At 39.1% G+C, this 17,060-nt stretch overlaps 2 protein-coding genes across 3 annotated transcripts in view; one reads left to right on the plus strand and one right to left on the minus strand.

The window, feature by feature from the left end:
- Positions 1–16,836, minus strand: part of fkbp5 (FKBP prolyl isomerase 5) — a 35,233-nt gene extending 18,397 nt beyond the window's left edge. Inside the window, exon 1 of the mRNA XM_089010252.1 lies at positions 16,624–16,836. The gene's annotated coding sequence lies outside the window, so the exon portion shown is untranslated. The remainder of the gene's footprint in view (positions 1–16,623) is intronic.
- LOC148890369 (uncharacterized) lies at positions 7,977–14,515 on the plus strand. Of its 2 annotated transcripts, XM_089009670.1 has the most exons (10): positions 7,977–8,085; positions 8,674–8,742; positions 8,920–8,952; positions 10,122–12,120; positions 12,230–12,298; positions 12,359–12,427; positions 12,496–12,564; positions 13,690–13,755; positions 13,927–13,992; positions 14,089–14,515. In XM_089009670.1, exons 2-10 carry the CDS (start codon positions 8,731–8,733, stop codon positions 14,325–14,327), a joined length of 2,622 nt encoding a protein of 873 aa, XP_088865796.1. In that variant the 5' UTR covers positions 7,977–8,085; positions 8,674–8,730; the 3' UTR covers positions 14,328–14,515. The 2 variants fall into 2 exon arrangements, with proteins under 2 accessions (XP_088865796.1, XP_088865797.1); XM_089009671.1 differs by lacking the exon at positions 13,690–13,755.
- Positions 16,837–17,060: the final 224 nt, after the last annotated feature.

The raw sequence follows: 17,060 nt of genomic DNA on the forward strand, positions 1-17,060 counted from the left end.
CGGGTGGGTTATTGCCAGGACTGCTTGGATCATCGGGGACAGCTTCTCTATGAAGACAGGAAACTCTGGTCCTTGATGCTGTTGCCCGCCACCGTCTCGAGGCATTGCAGGAGCTGGGAGGGCCGGCTGTCTCCCAGCTCGACGTCATGCCTCAAGGCTGTGTACCTCATGTGTTTCATGAGGGTGGTGTGCCTCAGGATTTCCTGTTTCAGGGCCGCGTAAGGATTCTCGGCCGGAGGGTCAAAGATGACTCGGCCCACACGACCAGCCAACTCCGGAGTGAGGGCTGCGACCACATAGTGGAATTTGCTGGTCTCCTGGGTGATGGCACGGTTGACGAATTGGGAGTCAACCACTTGGAACTCCAGAGCTCCATGTCATCGTGCCTGGGGTGGAAGGGGGGGGGGTTTGAGGGAGACGGCGGAAATCTGGTCTCTTTCCATTAGGAGAGTTGATTGGGCTGAGGAGGAGAAGAAAAAAAATCCTCCTGGCTGGCTCGCCAATAAAGATGTTTCTCTTTATTTGTAAGTAGGTTTGTTGTCAGATCTCCCAATCTCCCAGGCAGGTGACACGCAGAACTTGATCGTGGCGTGGAGTCGAGCAAGTTGTGCTGTGAAACTCCGTGTGATGCTGAGCAGGTCTCTGCGAGCTGCGTGTCTGTCTGGGTCTGAGTCCGAGATGAGTCTGATTCTCTCTGTCCCGCAACGGCTACTTTTATATAATTTTCAAGCGTGTGACATGTGTCAGGCTGAGACGCACTTCAAGGAGACCAAGGGCTTGAAAGACATCAAAGCCGCGGTGCGCACCGGTGACGCCACAGGTCCATGTGGGTTCCAACAGGTCTTCTGCAGTATTTGCGGCGATTGGGATGCAGTTCAATGGACGATTCATCAGAAAAATCAACCTTCTGCTACTTTTCCACTGTCCATCGTTTCTGCAAGCTGTGGGCTTGAGCAAATGCAACACGATTGTTTCGTTGTCTTCTGTTTAATGCTAGTTTCTGAGCACAAACTAGGCCATAGAGACCACTGCGTGAGAGAAGTCCACAAACTGTCCTTGTAGATCAGGGGTGGGCAAACTTATTGACTGGCGGGCCATAATGGGTTCTAAAATTTGACAGAGGGGCCGGCCAGGCCAGGAGCATATGGAGGCAGTGTTTGGGCCGGATATACTAAAGCATTAAATGCAGTGTGTGCGAACCTCAGCACAGTAAGCACACTACAACCCAATTTATTAAATGTCTTTCTAACGTGGAAAATAGCCCTTAGCAGTTCAAACATTTGCCTCATGGAATATGCAAGATATGGCATTTACATACTATTTCGCGGATACCTGGAATATAAGGCCAGCAACTTTTCAGAGTTGTCTGCCCTGGTGTCCGCTAGCTTTTTGTCATGAGTCAGTTTTTACTATAATTTGGACAAGTTCGGTGGGCCGGATTAAAAATCCTGACGGGCCGTATGTGGCCCGCGGGCCGTCGTTTGCCAATGTCTGGTATAAGCCATAATAATCAAAATTCTCACAAATAAAACCTCAAAATATCTTGCAAATCATGTTATGAGTAAATAATATATTCATTTCACCTTTTAAATTGAATCACTTAAACGAATGAATGTTTTCACAAGATTCAAATTTTCTGAGTTTTACCTGTATATGATCAACTTCTCTGAAACAAGAATATGCGTCAAGGATCCTCAGTCTTGGGCTTGACCTTGCATATTTCTTGGAGTTTGATGTGGTCTTGTTGGCTCTCTGTAATTTGTGAAGCTAGAAAAAACCCCAAGCAACAAATTTAGCCATCAAAAGATGCAGTGTCACTGGCCGTTGTGTCAATTACTATTTGCCACTTAAATTTGCTCATGCAACATTGATACTAAGGCCTACATTATCCAGGAAATTTAATTCGTAAAAAAAGCTTCATTGTCAACAATCCACAACATTGTTCAATTATGCAACACTGTTCACAAACTATGTAACACAAGTAAATATTAGATTTAGATTTAAGGCTAGCGTTGGGCTGAAATCCTAAAGTCAAAACGTAACTAACATTCACGTCTATTAGACAAAAGTACTATTGCACTCGAAAATACTAAATGAAATCCAATACACCTCTCTATAAAGTGCTATTGTGTAGATAGATATGCATACACACTGCATAGATAATGATGTAACTGTTAATGCTAACGTTAGCTGAACACACGTTTTTAGCTTGCATGAACCTAATTTGAATGTCGAACTTAGCGTTACCTAATATAGCAACGCGGGTGTCAATATATCGCAAAAGTTAAACGGAAATTACCTTTTAATATTCCGGCTGCGATGTAATCCAGTCCATCTTCTTTCATGTTGATAGTGATTCTTTTCAGGAGCGAATGATATGTGTTGTGTTCACCAACGAGCCGGCTCTCTGTGCGTGAACGACGGGGAGGCGGCTAATTTTTTTTCAAATGAAAGTGAGATGGGGCCTGTGTCCGAGGTTCATGATCTACACCAGTGGTTGTTAAACTCAAATTCAAAGAGGGCCAATATTAAAAAAAGAAAATTGTCGAGGGCCAGACCATTTTTTTCAAAATTAATTTGTTTGTTTTTATTATCTTTAACATACAGTCAACTAATGTACTTTATTAACTATCCTAATAAATTACAACTGAATTTTTGCTTAAATACTGAAATCAGAATAGGTTTAAGAAAATAATAAAAACAAAAACTGAAAAAAACATCAGGCTTCTATATCTTTAACTTTATTCATTCTAATTGTAATTTAAATCATTTCATCACAGACATCACATCAAGGCCAACACCTAAACTATATCTCTTTCAACTTTGAATAGACGATGCCACCAGTAAATAAAATAATATTTATCCATTTTAGTTTTTTTTCACTGCTCAGTTACTCTGGTGATGCACAAGTATACAAGCTGAATACTTGGCATCGCTTTTACATGCAAGTGCATCAATTTCTGGAGTCTGGCTCTGCACAGAGAATTCAAATTGTAGACACCTTTCGCGGTACATGTGCTGTAACATGGGGCGGCGGGCCAGATGTAATACATATTTGAAATCATTTCGCGGGCCAAATATAATTGTAGTGCAGGCCAAAATTGGCCCGTGGGCCTGAATTTGACATGTCTAATCTACATGATTTGTCTGCAAAACTGAGGGATTGCCTATGAAATGAATGTTCAAACCATGCTGTTGCAGACAAATGAGTTGTGCTAAATGGTGCTAAATGTATTGAGCTCAAGAGCTCACATTTGAAAACACATATTGATGAAAAGGTTTCTTCAGCTGTTCTTCAGCATTTTGCTTCATGCCGGACGTTTCGCTTCATCTCCAAGAAGCTTCGTCAGCTTCTTGGAGATGAAGCGAAACGTCCGACACCTTCAAAGAAGTACAGATGACGGCTGAAGAAACCTTTTCATCGATGGACCACTCCTGTACGACTGAGAGCTTACACAGACATAAAACACATATTAATCATTTTCTGCAATCATTGTCATTGTCCAGTGTCCATGCTGTAAACACTAGGGGGGTAATTAAATATTTGTCCATGTGGCAACATGTAGCCGATCGTCTCGTTCCTCCGAGAAACTTAATGATGCATGTGAGAGGTCGTGGTGACAGTCAAGGAGTTAAAGGAGTTAGGAGTAAAAAGGGCAACTGCAAACTCCGAATTGGGTTGTGTACAAGATTCTGACCCGGATGAAGGCCCTAGTATTAGTGTTGGGGAAAATAAAGCAAAGACGATGACCTTAAGGCAACATAGTGAAAGCTATCTTTCGTATGGATTTATTTTGATCGGCAATGAGACAACACCTTCTCCATTATGCCTGTTGCGTGGCGAGAAGCTGCCTTTCCAGCAGCTCATGTATGTTGTTTTTCTACTTTCATTCCTTTCATCACTTTGCTGCTGTGAAATGTAAATTTCTCCACTGTGAGACTAATAAAGGCAAATCCAATCCAACAGCGCCATGGTGCCGAGCAATTTGAAAGAGTAGTTGAAACTAGCCAAAGAGTAGAGGTGAGCATTTGTGAACAGCAGTATGGGTTCATGCCAAAAACGAGTACGGCAGATGCAGTGCTATGTGACATTGTTGTTACGAGTTATTAAAAGTTGATATTGAACACAATTTATCATACCCCCCTTCAAAACAGACCTCAATCAAAGTTTAAAAAAAGCTGTGGCAATTTTGATCATCAGTTGAGGTCTGTTCTCACGCTCTAACCTTACTGTCTTCCCCTCCGCCACTCCCGGCCACTTTCTGCAACTGTGTCTGTCTCTAATTCCCATCCCCCACTCGTTTAGAAATCAATGAGCAGACTGCCAACAAGCTAAAAAACAGTCACTGCTTTGGACATTGAAACTGTATCTTATGAATTGCATCTTATAAATAAATATTTTCATTGCACTTCCATCTTAGCGTTGGATAATTATGCTGCTCTAAGAATAATTATACATTTTCATGTGAGTTTTTAAACCATGATATTAAGTTGAAAAAATGTGTTGATTATGTTGTGGGTCATTTTTACCTGTATTTCTACAGTCCAAACCATCTCAGTCTGGCCTTTCTGACATTCTCTCCAAGGCCTCTAATATGGCTTGTCCCTCTGATAATCTCATTCCTGATCCTATCCAACCTGTTCACTCCCAAAGAAAACCTCAACATCTTCAGCTCTGCTACCTCCAGCTCTGCTTCCTGTCTTTTCTTCAGTGGCACTTAAGGACCAATTATAATTTTCCATGTTAGTTTAATACATATAGTTTTATTTGCTGTACCTATGTTAGAGGTATGTGACATTGGAGTTCATATAGTTTAATTAAAACACGATGTTGCTCAAAACGTATCGTTCTCAGCCTTAAAATATACCTCAATCAAAGTTGAAAAAATGCCGTGGGAGAATTCTCAGTGAGACTTGGTGACTGTTGCACTACCCCTCCCCCACTTAATTAGTGACACAGAGACTGTGCGCGTCTCCCCGCCTACGCAGCGCGGATGAAGAAAAAAAAAAGATTCTGCACTCTATTGCAATGCCGAAATAGTAGTTGAAACTAGCCAAAGAGTAGAGGTGAGCATTTGTGAACAGCAGTATGGGTTCATACATCTTATGAATTGTCAAGAATAATTATAAATTTTCATGTGAGTTTTTAAACCATGATATTATGTTGAAAAAATGTGTTGATTAAAGAAAGAGTAGTTGAAACGAGACAAAGAGTAGAGATGAGCATTTGTGAATGTGTTCATGCCAAATGTGAATGTGTTCATGCCATAAAGAATACGGCAGATGCAGTGCTATGTGACATTGTTGTTACTAGTTATTAAAAGTTGATATTGAACACAATTTATCATACCCCCCTTCAAAACAGACCTCAATCAAAGTTTAAAAAAAGCTGTGGCAATTTTGATCATCAGTTGAGGTCTGTTCTCACGCTCTAACCTTACTGTCTTCCCCTCCCCCACTCCCGCCCACTTTCTGCAACTGTCTGTCTCTAATTCCCATCCCCCACTCGTTTAGAAATCAATGAGCAGACTGCCAACAAGCTAAAAAAACAGTCACTGCTTTGGACATTGAAACTGTATCTTATGAATTGCATCTTATAAATAAATATTTTCATTGCACTTCCATCTTAGCGTTGGATAATTATGCTGCTCTAAGAATAATTATACATTTTCATGTGAGTTTTTAAACCATGATATTAAGTTGAAAAAATGTGTTGATTATGTTGTGGGTCATTTTTACCTGTATTTCTACAGTCAAATAATAGTTGACATCAGCAACAACTGCATCTGAGATCTTGTAAATATACTTGAAAAGAAACAACATATTTTCTATCCTCTTCTTTTCCTTTGGGCTTTTTCCTTCAGGGGACGCCACAGCAAATCGGTGTCCTCCATCTAACCCAGTTTTGTGCATCGTCTTCTCTCACACCAGCTATCTTCATGTCCTCTTTGACAACATCCAGAAACCTCCTCTTTGGTCTTCCTCTCGGTCTCCTGCCTGGCAGTTCAAGGCTCAGCATCCTCCTCCCGATATAATCACTCTATCTCTCCTCTGGACATGTCCAAACCATCTCAGTCTGGCCTCTCTGACTTTCTCTCCAAAGCCTCTAATATGGCTTGTCCCTCTAATGTACTCATTCCTGATCCTATCCAACCTGGTCACTCCCAAAGAAAACCTCAACATCTTCGGCTCTGCTACCTCACGCTCTGCTTCCTTTCTTTTCTTCAGTGCCACTGTCACCACGGTTTTATACACCTTTCCTTTCATCCTAGCTGAAACCCTTCTATTACACACCACACCTGACAAATACTGAGGAGACATCATCCCCACAGCTTCAGAAATTTACTGGGAAGTTCTCCTGAAGTTTATCTACACATGGCGGTAAATTGAATTTGTCACGTGATATAATGACTTTGCAGTCTTTCATTCATCTTCAGTACCACATGCGTCCTCTGATTCTTCTCAGATCCTCCTCCAGGTAGTCTTCCAGGATAGACTTGCATATTCCATGCATACCTACATTTTACATCATAGGCTGCCCACATTTTCATGACATATTTGCCAGGTTTATTGAGCAAGTGCTGTCTGAAAGTTGTCAAATCAGATCACATGAGATGTGTGGAATTTCTTTTGAGACATTGTTTCTTGAAAGATTGGCTTTACATACTCTTCATCCCACAGACTTTCAGTTGCTTCTCCCCATGACCTGTGCACTCTGGCTAATAACTGAATTCCGTGGTATGCATGCAAGTCAGTCTGATCCAATGGCTTCAATTTCTCTTGAAATACATGCTTCCCCTCCAAATTTGTCTTTTCCTGGAGAATCTTTTCTATTGGCGAGGACATGGACAGCTGAAATGCCGATTGAAGAACATCAGGTGTAATTTTGATCACAACAGAAGATGATATTCTGCCTTGACTTTGGTGTGGTGATGTTGCATGACCATTTTATCTCACCATCCTTGTCCCCTCTGCGGCTGATGATTCCCGCTTTCCTTGGTTTTTATCGAAGAGAGAGACAGCAGTAGAACTGTCCTCTGTCATCCTTGTCGTTGGATGCATTACGAAACTTATTCAAACTCTGCAATGTAACTTATTTTGCTGTACATCTTGTGAAGCTTGTTTTTGGTGTTGGTTGAAGAGATAACATTGGATTGGATTGAATGGACCTTTATTCGTCTCGCAGTGGAGAAATGACATGAGGATGGTGACACGTCAAATCAGAGAATGTTCCTGCTCTCTATACATCTGGCTCTCTGGCAGTTAAAACAAAGTACTGTTCATTAAATATGCTTTTTTGGATATGAACAGCTGTTTGCCCACATTGCAGTGGATGGGTCAAAATGCTTTAAGAAAAGCTGTGTCAATTTTGATAATTATTTTTACCATTTGGTCATGAATGTGAGGCCTATTTTCACACTGTAAAACCTTCGGTTCAACTGTGTGACTGTCTGCAATTCCCATCCGCCATAAAACTGCACATACAAAAAAAGTCAATTGTTTTATTTTGCCTTGGGCATTGAAACTATGAAACTAACTACTATGTATATCTTATGAATGGCATTAAATAAGTAAATAATTGTGTTTCATAACACCCACATATCAGCGTTTGATAATTATGCTTCTCTAAGAATAATTATTCTTTTTCGTGTTAGTTTAATACATATAGTTTTATTTGCTGTATTTATGTTAGAGGTATGTGTGATTGGAGTTCATACAGTTTAATTAAAACACAATCTTGCTCAAAATGTATCATTCTCAGCCTTGAAATACAATAGACCTCAATCAAAGTTGAGTTGTTGTAAACCTTCACTGTTAGACAGAGTGACTCTGCATACCCCTCCCCCACGTATTAGTGCACTGAGACTTTCTGCAGGATGGCGCCCACACTTTGATCAAGCAATTAAGAGCGCTCAGGCTCCAGGACGCCATGCGCACTGCGCATGAACAAAGTTTTTTTTGCAGCCCCCCCCCCCCCCCCAGGACACTCTTACAGTGCGTGTTCATCAATTTAATAAACTGCGAGCGCACAACCAGCCCATCAGCCCAAAGGAGTGAACGAATAAGATTTCGGAATTAAATCAGGTAAGGAATTCAAGTTTTGAATATTTTTCTTACAAATGTGTCATTCTAAGAAATTACTACAGGATTCGAACTTTCGTGTTTTATCAGAATGAGAGTGAAAGCGTCGTCATGTTAATTGAGCAGAGAATAAAATGAAGCTAGACTATTGGGTAGTAATAGTGTAATACGTATTGAGTGAGAAGCACGTAGCAACGTAAATCGAAACTTAAGTCCGGTCAGTATTTCAGAAGTGCCCATGTGGTCCCAATCGTTGTCGCGTCGGGCCAGCCAATAGAACGTAATTTAAACAACACATTAATGTAGCACAAGCGAAAAAAACGCACAGCCAAATTTGGAAGCACGATAAAAAACAAATGGCACACAATAAAAACAAAAGCACAGCTACGGTGATACCAAATGACATTTGATTTATTTACTTTGACCACCCCTGGTCACGTGTAGAGGATTTCATTGTATTATGAGTTTTTTTTTAAATACCACGTGAAGGAGCGTTATTTGTTAGATCACATGATTCATGTTGAATGCAAATGATAACCCATTTGAGCTGTACTGATGACTTTTTTTAATCCCACCGCCTGAATTTTTTAGGTTATCAAAATATCTTATATTATTTTGGATAAGGACTTGGAGAAAAACATCAAGAAAATGACTACCCAGGTATGTTTCAGGACAATTTGGCACACTTCACTTTTCATTGGAATTGATAGTTTAGTGTAAATTAAATGCGTTATCAATTTGAACGTGACCATCATTCTTATTTTGTTTGTGTTCCGTTAACTGACATTGTTTTTCTTTAGCACCTGAATATTAATCTATTTACTTTTATTGCATTAGGCCCAGCAAGATGATGTCAACACAGCAATTCAGGTACATTTCAGTATTACTATTTTGTTGCACACTTCCATTTAATGTGTATCTACTGTGTATCTAAGTAAATATATGTATGTGTGCGTATGCACTGATTATATACAGCTATGGAAAAAAATTGAGCTCCATTGTTTCTTTAGTTTTTTTACTCGTTGTAAATGCTTCATACAGTAAAGGAATGTTTTCTTGGACCAAAATATTAACGACAACAAAAACAATTCAAAATACTTGAACACATGCACTATTGGATGAATTTCAAAGTTTTTCTAATGACAAAAATCACTCCATACATTCTTAACAATAGCTATGACGTTTTACTGTAAAAAATAGTGTATTTGAGTATTCCATAATACCTTTTATTTCAGTGATTCACTTAATACACTTTTTGTAGCACCAGACATGAAAATGAAAATGAACATAAAGAAAACATGGTGGTGTCAAATTTTCTTCCATGGCTATATGCGCCTGTGGTTACAGCCAAAGACAGTGTCTTACCATCTATGTAATGTAACGTTGCAAAAACACAACGTAAAATACAAATCAATTTCCAGAACACAAAGTACTTTGGACAAATTACTATATTGCGACCCCTTATCAACACAACGGTTATATGGATCAACAAAAGCTCTGCATTTAGGCTGAAAAAACTTATATTAGGTGAGATGCATATTGTCTACAGTATATGTTTGTTTAGCTTTTCGTTCTTTTCTGGCATCTTTTTAATGATAAATTGCAGTTGTGGCACTCTATTGGCCAGACAGAAATGAACATACGCTTTAATTAAAAACAAGACATAATACGCTGAAAGAGTTAAAATAAATATTGTAATTATATACAGAAATTGCCGATTAATAAATCTATGAAAATATTGGCCTGGGTACAGCTCACATGGAAAATTGTTTCCTCCGCAATCCATACCAGCCATCATTGTTATTTGTTTGCCGAATACTTGGAAATCAGTCTCTTATTGTGACGCAGCTAATTCGCTAAATGTGTAGTGGCAACTAACTACCATGGAGGACTTGTTAATATATACACGATTAATATTTTATCCCACAGGCAGTCCTCATTATGACCTATCTCATCGTATAAACATAAATCAGTACTACTTAGTAGTATTATTTGCAATGGTATTTTCTGATCTTTTTACTTTTTTATATTTATAACAGATGGACAATCCCACTGAAGAGAGCGATTTTTCTGACTTGGACAGTCATTCTGGATCAGATGTGGAATACAAACCTACCTATACATCATCCACTGATTCGAGTGTTGATGAAGAGATATCCCTTCCAAAGGTCAAAAATATGCCCTGTCATGACACATACAATGAAGACTCTACAAGTCAACAGACATATGAAGCAGACCAGCGTAGAGTCACGTCTGCAATTAGAAAACAAAGTAACCCATTAACCTATGTTCAAAGAAAAAACAAAAAACAAAAGATGAGCAAAGAAGATCCATCTGTAACCATAAAAACGTGTTCAAGAAAAGAAGGCAAACGTGTTTGGGACAAAAGGCATTATTGTTTCTACTGTGGCCAATCAAATTTGAAGATGGCAAGACATTTAGAAAGGAAACATATGGAATTTAAAGAAGTTGCTTTCGCGTTCAGCTTTCCATCAGGATCCAAAAAAAGAAAGTCCCTATTGGAACAGCTTCGGAACAAGGGAGACTTCAAACATAACAGCACGGTTCTAAAAGATGGACAAGGGGAACTTGTCACATGGAAGCAGCCAACCGATGCCGCCTCCACCGATGATTATTTGCCCTGCCCATCATGTTATGGGTTGTTTTTAAAAAAATGTCTGTGGAAACATCATTCAATATGTAGAGCAAGAGAGCTATGCAAAGACGACAAGCGAAGGAAAGGAAAGAGGGTCCAAAATATTGCTGCCAGTCTCCTCCCAACAGCCGCATCATCAGAGGGATATGAAACAATTATCAATAACATGAGACAAGATCCTGTATCGTTTCACATACGAAAGGATTTCCTAATTTGCAAGTATGGCGAATCACTGTATTCCAAACATGGCTGTGTCAAGTCCAAGCACCAGTACATTGCGCAACGAATGAGGGAATTGGGACGGTTCATGCTTATTGCTAAAAAAATGGATAAGACCATCGCGGGTCTGCAGGATTTGTGTACGCCTTTGAAGTTTAATACTGTTATAAATGTCGCAAAGAAACTCACTGCGTTCAGTCCAGGGAAAAATGAATATGGGAAACCCTCCACAGCTCTTAAATTAGGATTTTGTTTGAAAGGAGCAGTGGAAGTCCTTATTGGACAGACTCTGATGGAGGATGACGACCTGGCAGAGAGAAAGGCAAAAAAATTTCTGGAACTCCTCGAAAAAAACTGGAAAAACCATGTATCAGTCAGTGCTCATCAAACAATAGATGAAAAAAGATGGAATAAACAAGATGATATTCCTCTTACCAAGGATGTCATCACACTCAGGGACCACCTTAGAGTGGTTGAAGAGGAGGCAAAGGCTGAATTGACCCAAGGGATGAGTTTAAGTGCTTTTCGTAAATTGAATGAATCTGTTCTGGCACAAATGATTGTTTTTAACAAGCGGCGTGAAGGGGAAGCATCACGTTTGACTCTCGAGACCTACCAGAATGCCAGCACAAATCCAGTCAATCAGGACATTTTTGAAACACTTTCACCATTGGAAAAAGAGTTAAGCAAGCTCTTAACTCGCATTGAAGTCCGGGGCAAAAGGGGCAGAAAGGTCCCAGTGTTTTTTACAGAAAGAATGAAGGAGTCCATCAACGTTTTAATTCAAAGGCGACAAGATGCAGGGATACCTGCTGAGAATCCCTATCTTTTTGCAAGACCAGGTGCAATAACAAATATCCGGGGATGTGACTGTCTGCGCAAATTTGCGAAAGAAAGCAACGCAGAAAACCCTCAATTCCTAAGGTCTACCAAACTGAGGAAACAGGTTGCGACACTGTGTCAGCTGTTGGATCTTAGTGAACAGGAATTGGAACAAGTCGCAAGGTTCATGGGACACGACATCAGAGTGCACCGAGATTTTTACAGACAGACTGATAAAACTTTTCAAATTGCAAAAATCAGCAAGCTGCTTTTTGCAATGGAGCAAGGCACTGGAACACTTAGTGGAAAGAATCTTGACACCATTAAATTATCTTTTTCTGGTAAGCATTCACTGAAATGTCATCATATTTAAAAAAAATCATTTTGAGACTGGCATAAAGAAAAACCTGATTGTTACTTCTATACCTTCTTTCTTTCTTTTCTGCACAGATGATATACCCAAAGCAGGCTCTAGTAGCACCAAACCGAGAGGGAAAAGAAAGGCAAATGTGGATGAAGGTAAATTGTAAGATTAATAAGTATACTTTACACTAACTTTCAATCTTATTTTCTGCAAAGATGATATCCCCAAAACAGGCTCAAGCAGCACAAATTCAGGGGAAAAAAGAAATGAAAATGTGGATGAAGGTAAATTGTAAGATTAATAAATCTGCCCTGGTTAGGACTAATTTTCAATCTTTTTCTTTTCTGCACAGATTATATCCCCAAAGCAGGCTCTAGCAGAATCAAACCGTGGGGGAAAAGAAAAGAAAATGTCATTGAAGGTAAAATTGTAGGATGAATAAGTATGCTACTACTGTGTCTGCAGGCATCATTAGATTCTGATTTAAGAGTCAGCTTTCTGTGGCTGGGGGCGATGAACGGACATCCCAAGGGTTCGAATATCTCCTCTTTTTTTTTCACGGCCGTTGTCATGAAGTATGAGGTATCATGTAGTTCTCTTGGTCAACAAGAATGGGCCAGAGGTGAGGGAGCATTTGCTGACATATGGGGTCTGCAGGCTAAAAAAAAATACGACTGAGGAAGTTGTGATGAGATTGAAATCATAAGTAGCACAATACTCACCACACTTGACAGAATAACAATTTGTTCATTATTATTTAAAAACTTAGTGTTGATCGAACAGGTATATACAGTGATACCCTGGCTTACGAACTTAATTGGTTCCCAGACAGTGTGGAAGGCAAAAAGTTTGTATCCCAAAAATAATTTCCCAGAGGAAACCCTTAAAATGGGAATAACCCGTTCCCAGGTCCTCATAAAACATAATTTTCTACTTTCTAATTTTCTAAGCCTTAAAACTACACAAAATATACATTATTTTATGGATAATAAATGTGCTACGGTCTTATAATTAAAAAAATTAACTGTACTGTATAATAAAGTGGTTTTATTGACCTTTGTGATGGCTTGATGGAATGAAGTGGCCAGTTTCATCAGCATGAAACACTTGATGAGGAACGTAACCTTCTTCTTTCACCATCTTGAGGAATGATCCCTTGTAGGTGCTTTCTCTGTGATAATTGTATCTAGTTCTTCATGGGCTCGTTCGCGAACGACACATCACTCATTGAGGCAGCTCCGTGTACAAAAAAGTTTGTATGCCAAGGTAAAGTTCGTATGCCAAGGTAAAAGTTTCAAAAATGTAACGTTCGTAAACCGAATATAGAAAATGTCTTTGGTTTATTTCAAATGGTTTTGTATACTTTGGCAATCTAGTTAAATCAGGCCCTATCAATTTTAGAATTTGACCCCTTTTCAGACACAAGGGGGCCACTTTTTTAATTTCCCAGATGCATCCCTGTAGAATTCCAAATGATTCCTTTTGAAATGGCTCCCTGTCCCACCATAACAAGTGCAAGGTGTCATTTTGCTTGTTTTACTTTAAGGTGACGTGACAAAAAAACGAGCAAAGCGCTGTCATGGCAAACGGAAAAGAACTTCTGACTCAGATGGTAAACTGGAAGCTTTTTTTGGCTATTAGTCTTACCTTGAGGTATTGGTTCGCACTAACTTTTAATTTTGGATCCAGAAATATTTTTTTCTCTCCATAATTTAACAAGTTAAAATGCATGCACCGTATTTGCCCATGAGTGTCAAATTAGCAATGTCTCCTTTCTTTGTAGATTTGAGTCCAAGAAAAAAAATTGCTTCCAAAGAGCATGAAAATTCAAAGTCAGAGAAAAAGAAAGGTAAGTCTATTTATTTTATGTATATAATCCACACTGTAATGCTGCCACAAGTGGTCTTTGTGAGTATCATTAAATTGCAATTGTCATCATATTTAGGCTCTCCCAGAGTAAATTTGAGGAGACCGTGGAGTGAAGAAGAAAAGGCTGCTGTGGAAAAACACATGAAGAGACTGATAAAAGGGCATCAAGTGCCTGGGAAAGAACAGTGTACTGACTGCATTAAGAAAGAGCCGCAGACTTTGGCTCAAAGATCCTGGAAAGACATAAAGAACTTTGTCCACAACAAAATTGTGACACTCAAAAGAAGATCCACTTCTCGGGTTCTTCAGTTTTAATGATACAACAAATTTGTTTTGATGTGCATGCCTTTTTCTTCACAAATATGCACTTTAGTACATGTTCTAGTTTCTTACAAGAGTATTTAATTTTGTATTATATTCCCTTTTACTGTTGTTAAAAATGTTTTGCTTCAGGACAGATTTCATGTTGACATCATGTTAAAATAAAGTTTTAGTTTATTTGATTTGGTTATGGAAATTCATTGAGCAAAAGCATGGGTCACTTTACCAAAGTAGTTATGATACAGCAATCGACCAGACCAGCTTCCGGTTGATATGAACATATAAATAAGGAATTCCATTTATTTTAAGTTAAAACTATCAAGTTATTCATTAAACAGTCTCTCTCTCTCTCTCTCTCTCTCTCTCTCTCTCTCTCTCTCTCTCTCTCTCTCTCTCTCTCTCTCTCTCTCTCTCTCTCTCTCTCTGTATATATATATATATATATATATATAGTCTATATATATATATATATATATATATATATATATATATATATATATATCGATACTATTTCTATGCACGCACTGAGAAAATTACACACAAACAGGGTCGGATATATCGATAGTCCCGGTTATATCGATATTTTTTCGGACTCCCTTGAATATTGATATAACGAGACTTTACTGTATATATATACACACAATTAAAATACAAAATGTCTGCCGTGTAATTGTAGGTGATAATGAGAGGTAAAAGTTGATACAAAAAGTGGTTTGAAAACTCAACTGAATCAACCAAACAAAAAAATTAAATAAATAAAACGATGTTTCGAACATAATTCACTATATGAGTGAGGTCCCGGGATTTACCCATTCGGACCTCACTTGTCTAGTGATTCCACTCTCAAGTCCACTTCTTATTGCTTTGTTTTTTAAACAAGTTGAAGTGGGAAATGCAGTTAGGGGGACATCTAGTGTTCAAATATAACACTGGTTCTTCTCTAAACTTATCAGAAAGGGTGGTCCTCACTCCTGATGTGGAGTTACCCGGACCTCACAAAGTCGTTCAAACAGGAATGCGTGTGTGTGTGTGTGTGTGTGTGTGTGTGTGTGTGTGTGTGTGTGTGTGTGTGTGTGTGTGTGTGTGTGTGCGTGCGTGTGTTTGTGTGTGTGTGTGTGTCTGAACACTATGTTCCTTCTATTCACATTTCCCCACCGCTGTAGCCTGATGGTGTTCTGCAATGTCAGACCACCCCAAACGCCCCGCCGCTTATGAAACCTGTTTCATTTGAGTCACCTTCCGTGGCAATTCATCTCACTGATCACATTGTAATGAAAAGTCTCGACAAAAGCTAAATGTTTCTTCCCGTGTATCAAAACTAGTGAAAAGAACCCATTACATTAAAACATGTAAAGACGATGCTGAAATTAGGAACTCCTTCAGAGGAATATGAGGACTTCTAACTGGCTCAAATGTAGAATTTTGGAAGAAATGATTCAATTGGTGTGGCTATTTTTTGTTGATGATGAAATATTGTAAAAAAAATTATGCTAATAAAAGTGATGAGGCAAAAAGCATTGTGTAACATCCCAGGGCTTCCGAGAACATTTTTTAACCGAGAACTGTTAAAAATTTTAAATAAAAAGAATATAGATATAAATTCTAAAAATATTATATATATATATATATATATATTACAAAATATACTATAATAATAAATAAAATAATACATAATAATACATAATAATTGCCAAACATTCCAACATGAACTATGCATTTAGAGGATTTGTATGGAATAACTAAAACATGACCATATTTTGGATAGTGTATCCAGACATGCAGTAGACAGTAGACGAGTTGAATGGAAGATATGGCACTGGGTTCTTCCTCCTCTTGTTTTTTTATGCATGCATTGATGTTAAGCACATGAGGAAGTTTTTTATAATTTCACAAAATGAGTCGGACCATCCTGCAACATTAATGTGAAATCACATCATTATTATGAATACATGTTATTTATCTGATCTTCAGATTTAACATTACAATGGGCTGCCTTATGATTAAAAAACAATAACGAGAAATTTTAAAACACTGACCCAGAAAGCCATTTAATGTCCCCCCTCCTTTTCCACAGCACAGTGGGCTACACCTGCAACCTCAAATGCCCCCCATACATGTTACATCCTCAACACATCACTAGTACCAATACGTCACATGAACCCCTAATAATAATAACTAATTCTTCAAGATGAATAAAGATGAGCAACCACTCAATGAGCTGCCGTGTCACTTAAGACCTTCAGAAAAACTTCAATTAATTCACAGGAGATAAATAAATAAGAAGACTCACATTTTCTTGTGCCTCTTTTTTAAAAATAAATATCCAACAGTGGAAAGCGCTTGCTGCGTGATGATTACGGTACGTCGTACGTCACGTCCTGGGTACGAGATGTTCCGACGCGCTGCACCGGATTGGCGACCAGTGTGCGGTTTGAACAACTCAAACGTTGCGGCCACATGGAGTGAACACGTCAAAATGAGCCGGGGGAAGTACAGAGGCGGAAAATACGCAAGGTAGGGGCGGGCGGTGAGAAGGGTGGGGGGTCGAGCAGAGTAAGAGAGCGGAGCACCGTGAGGGCGTTCGGTATAAAAATTAAGGGCAGGTCTTGGAAGGGAGCCACTAAGTAACACAATGTTCCGTACTGTGGCTGCACCGCCGCCGCGGCTGATGAGAACACAGTGTTCCAAATAGACACGCTGACCTGTAACCCATTCTGTGCCGAACTT

The sequence above is a fragment of the Hippocampus bargibanti genome, linkage group LG12 (assembly GCF_051943395.1).
Source record: "Hippocampus bargibanti isolate YZ-2025 linkage group LG12, ASM5194339v1, whole genome shotgun sequence".
NCBI lineage: Eukaryota > Metazoa > Chordata > Actinopteri > Syngnathiformes > Syngnathidae > Hippocampus > Hippocampus bargibanti.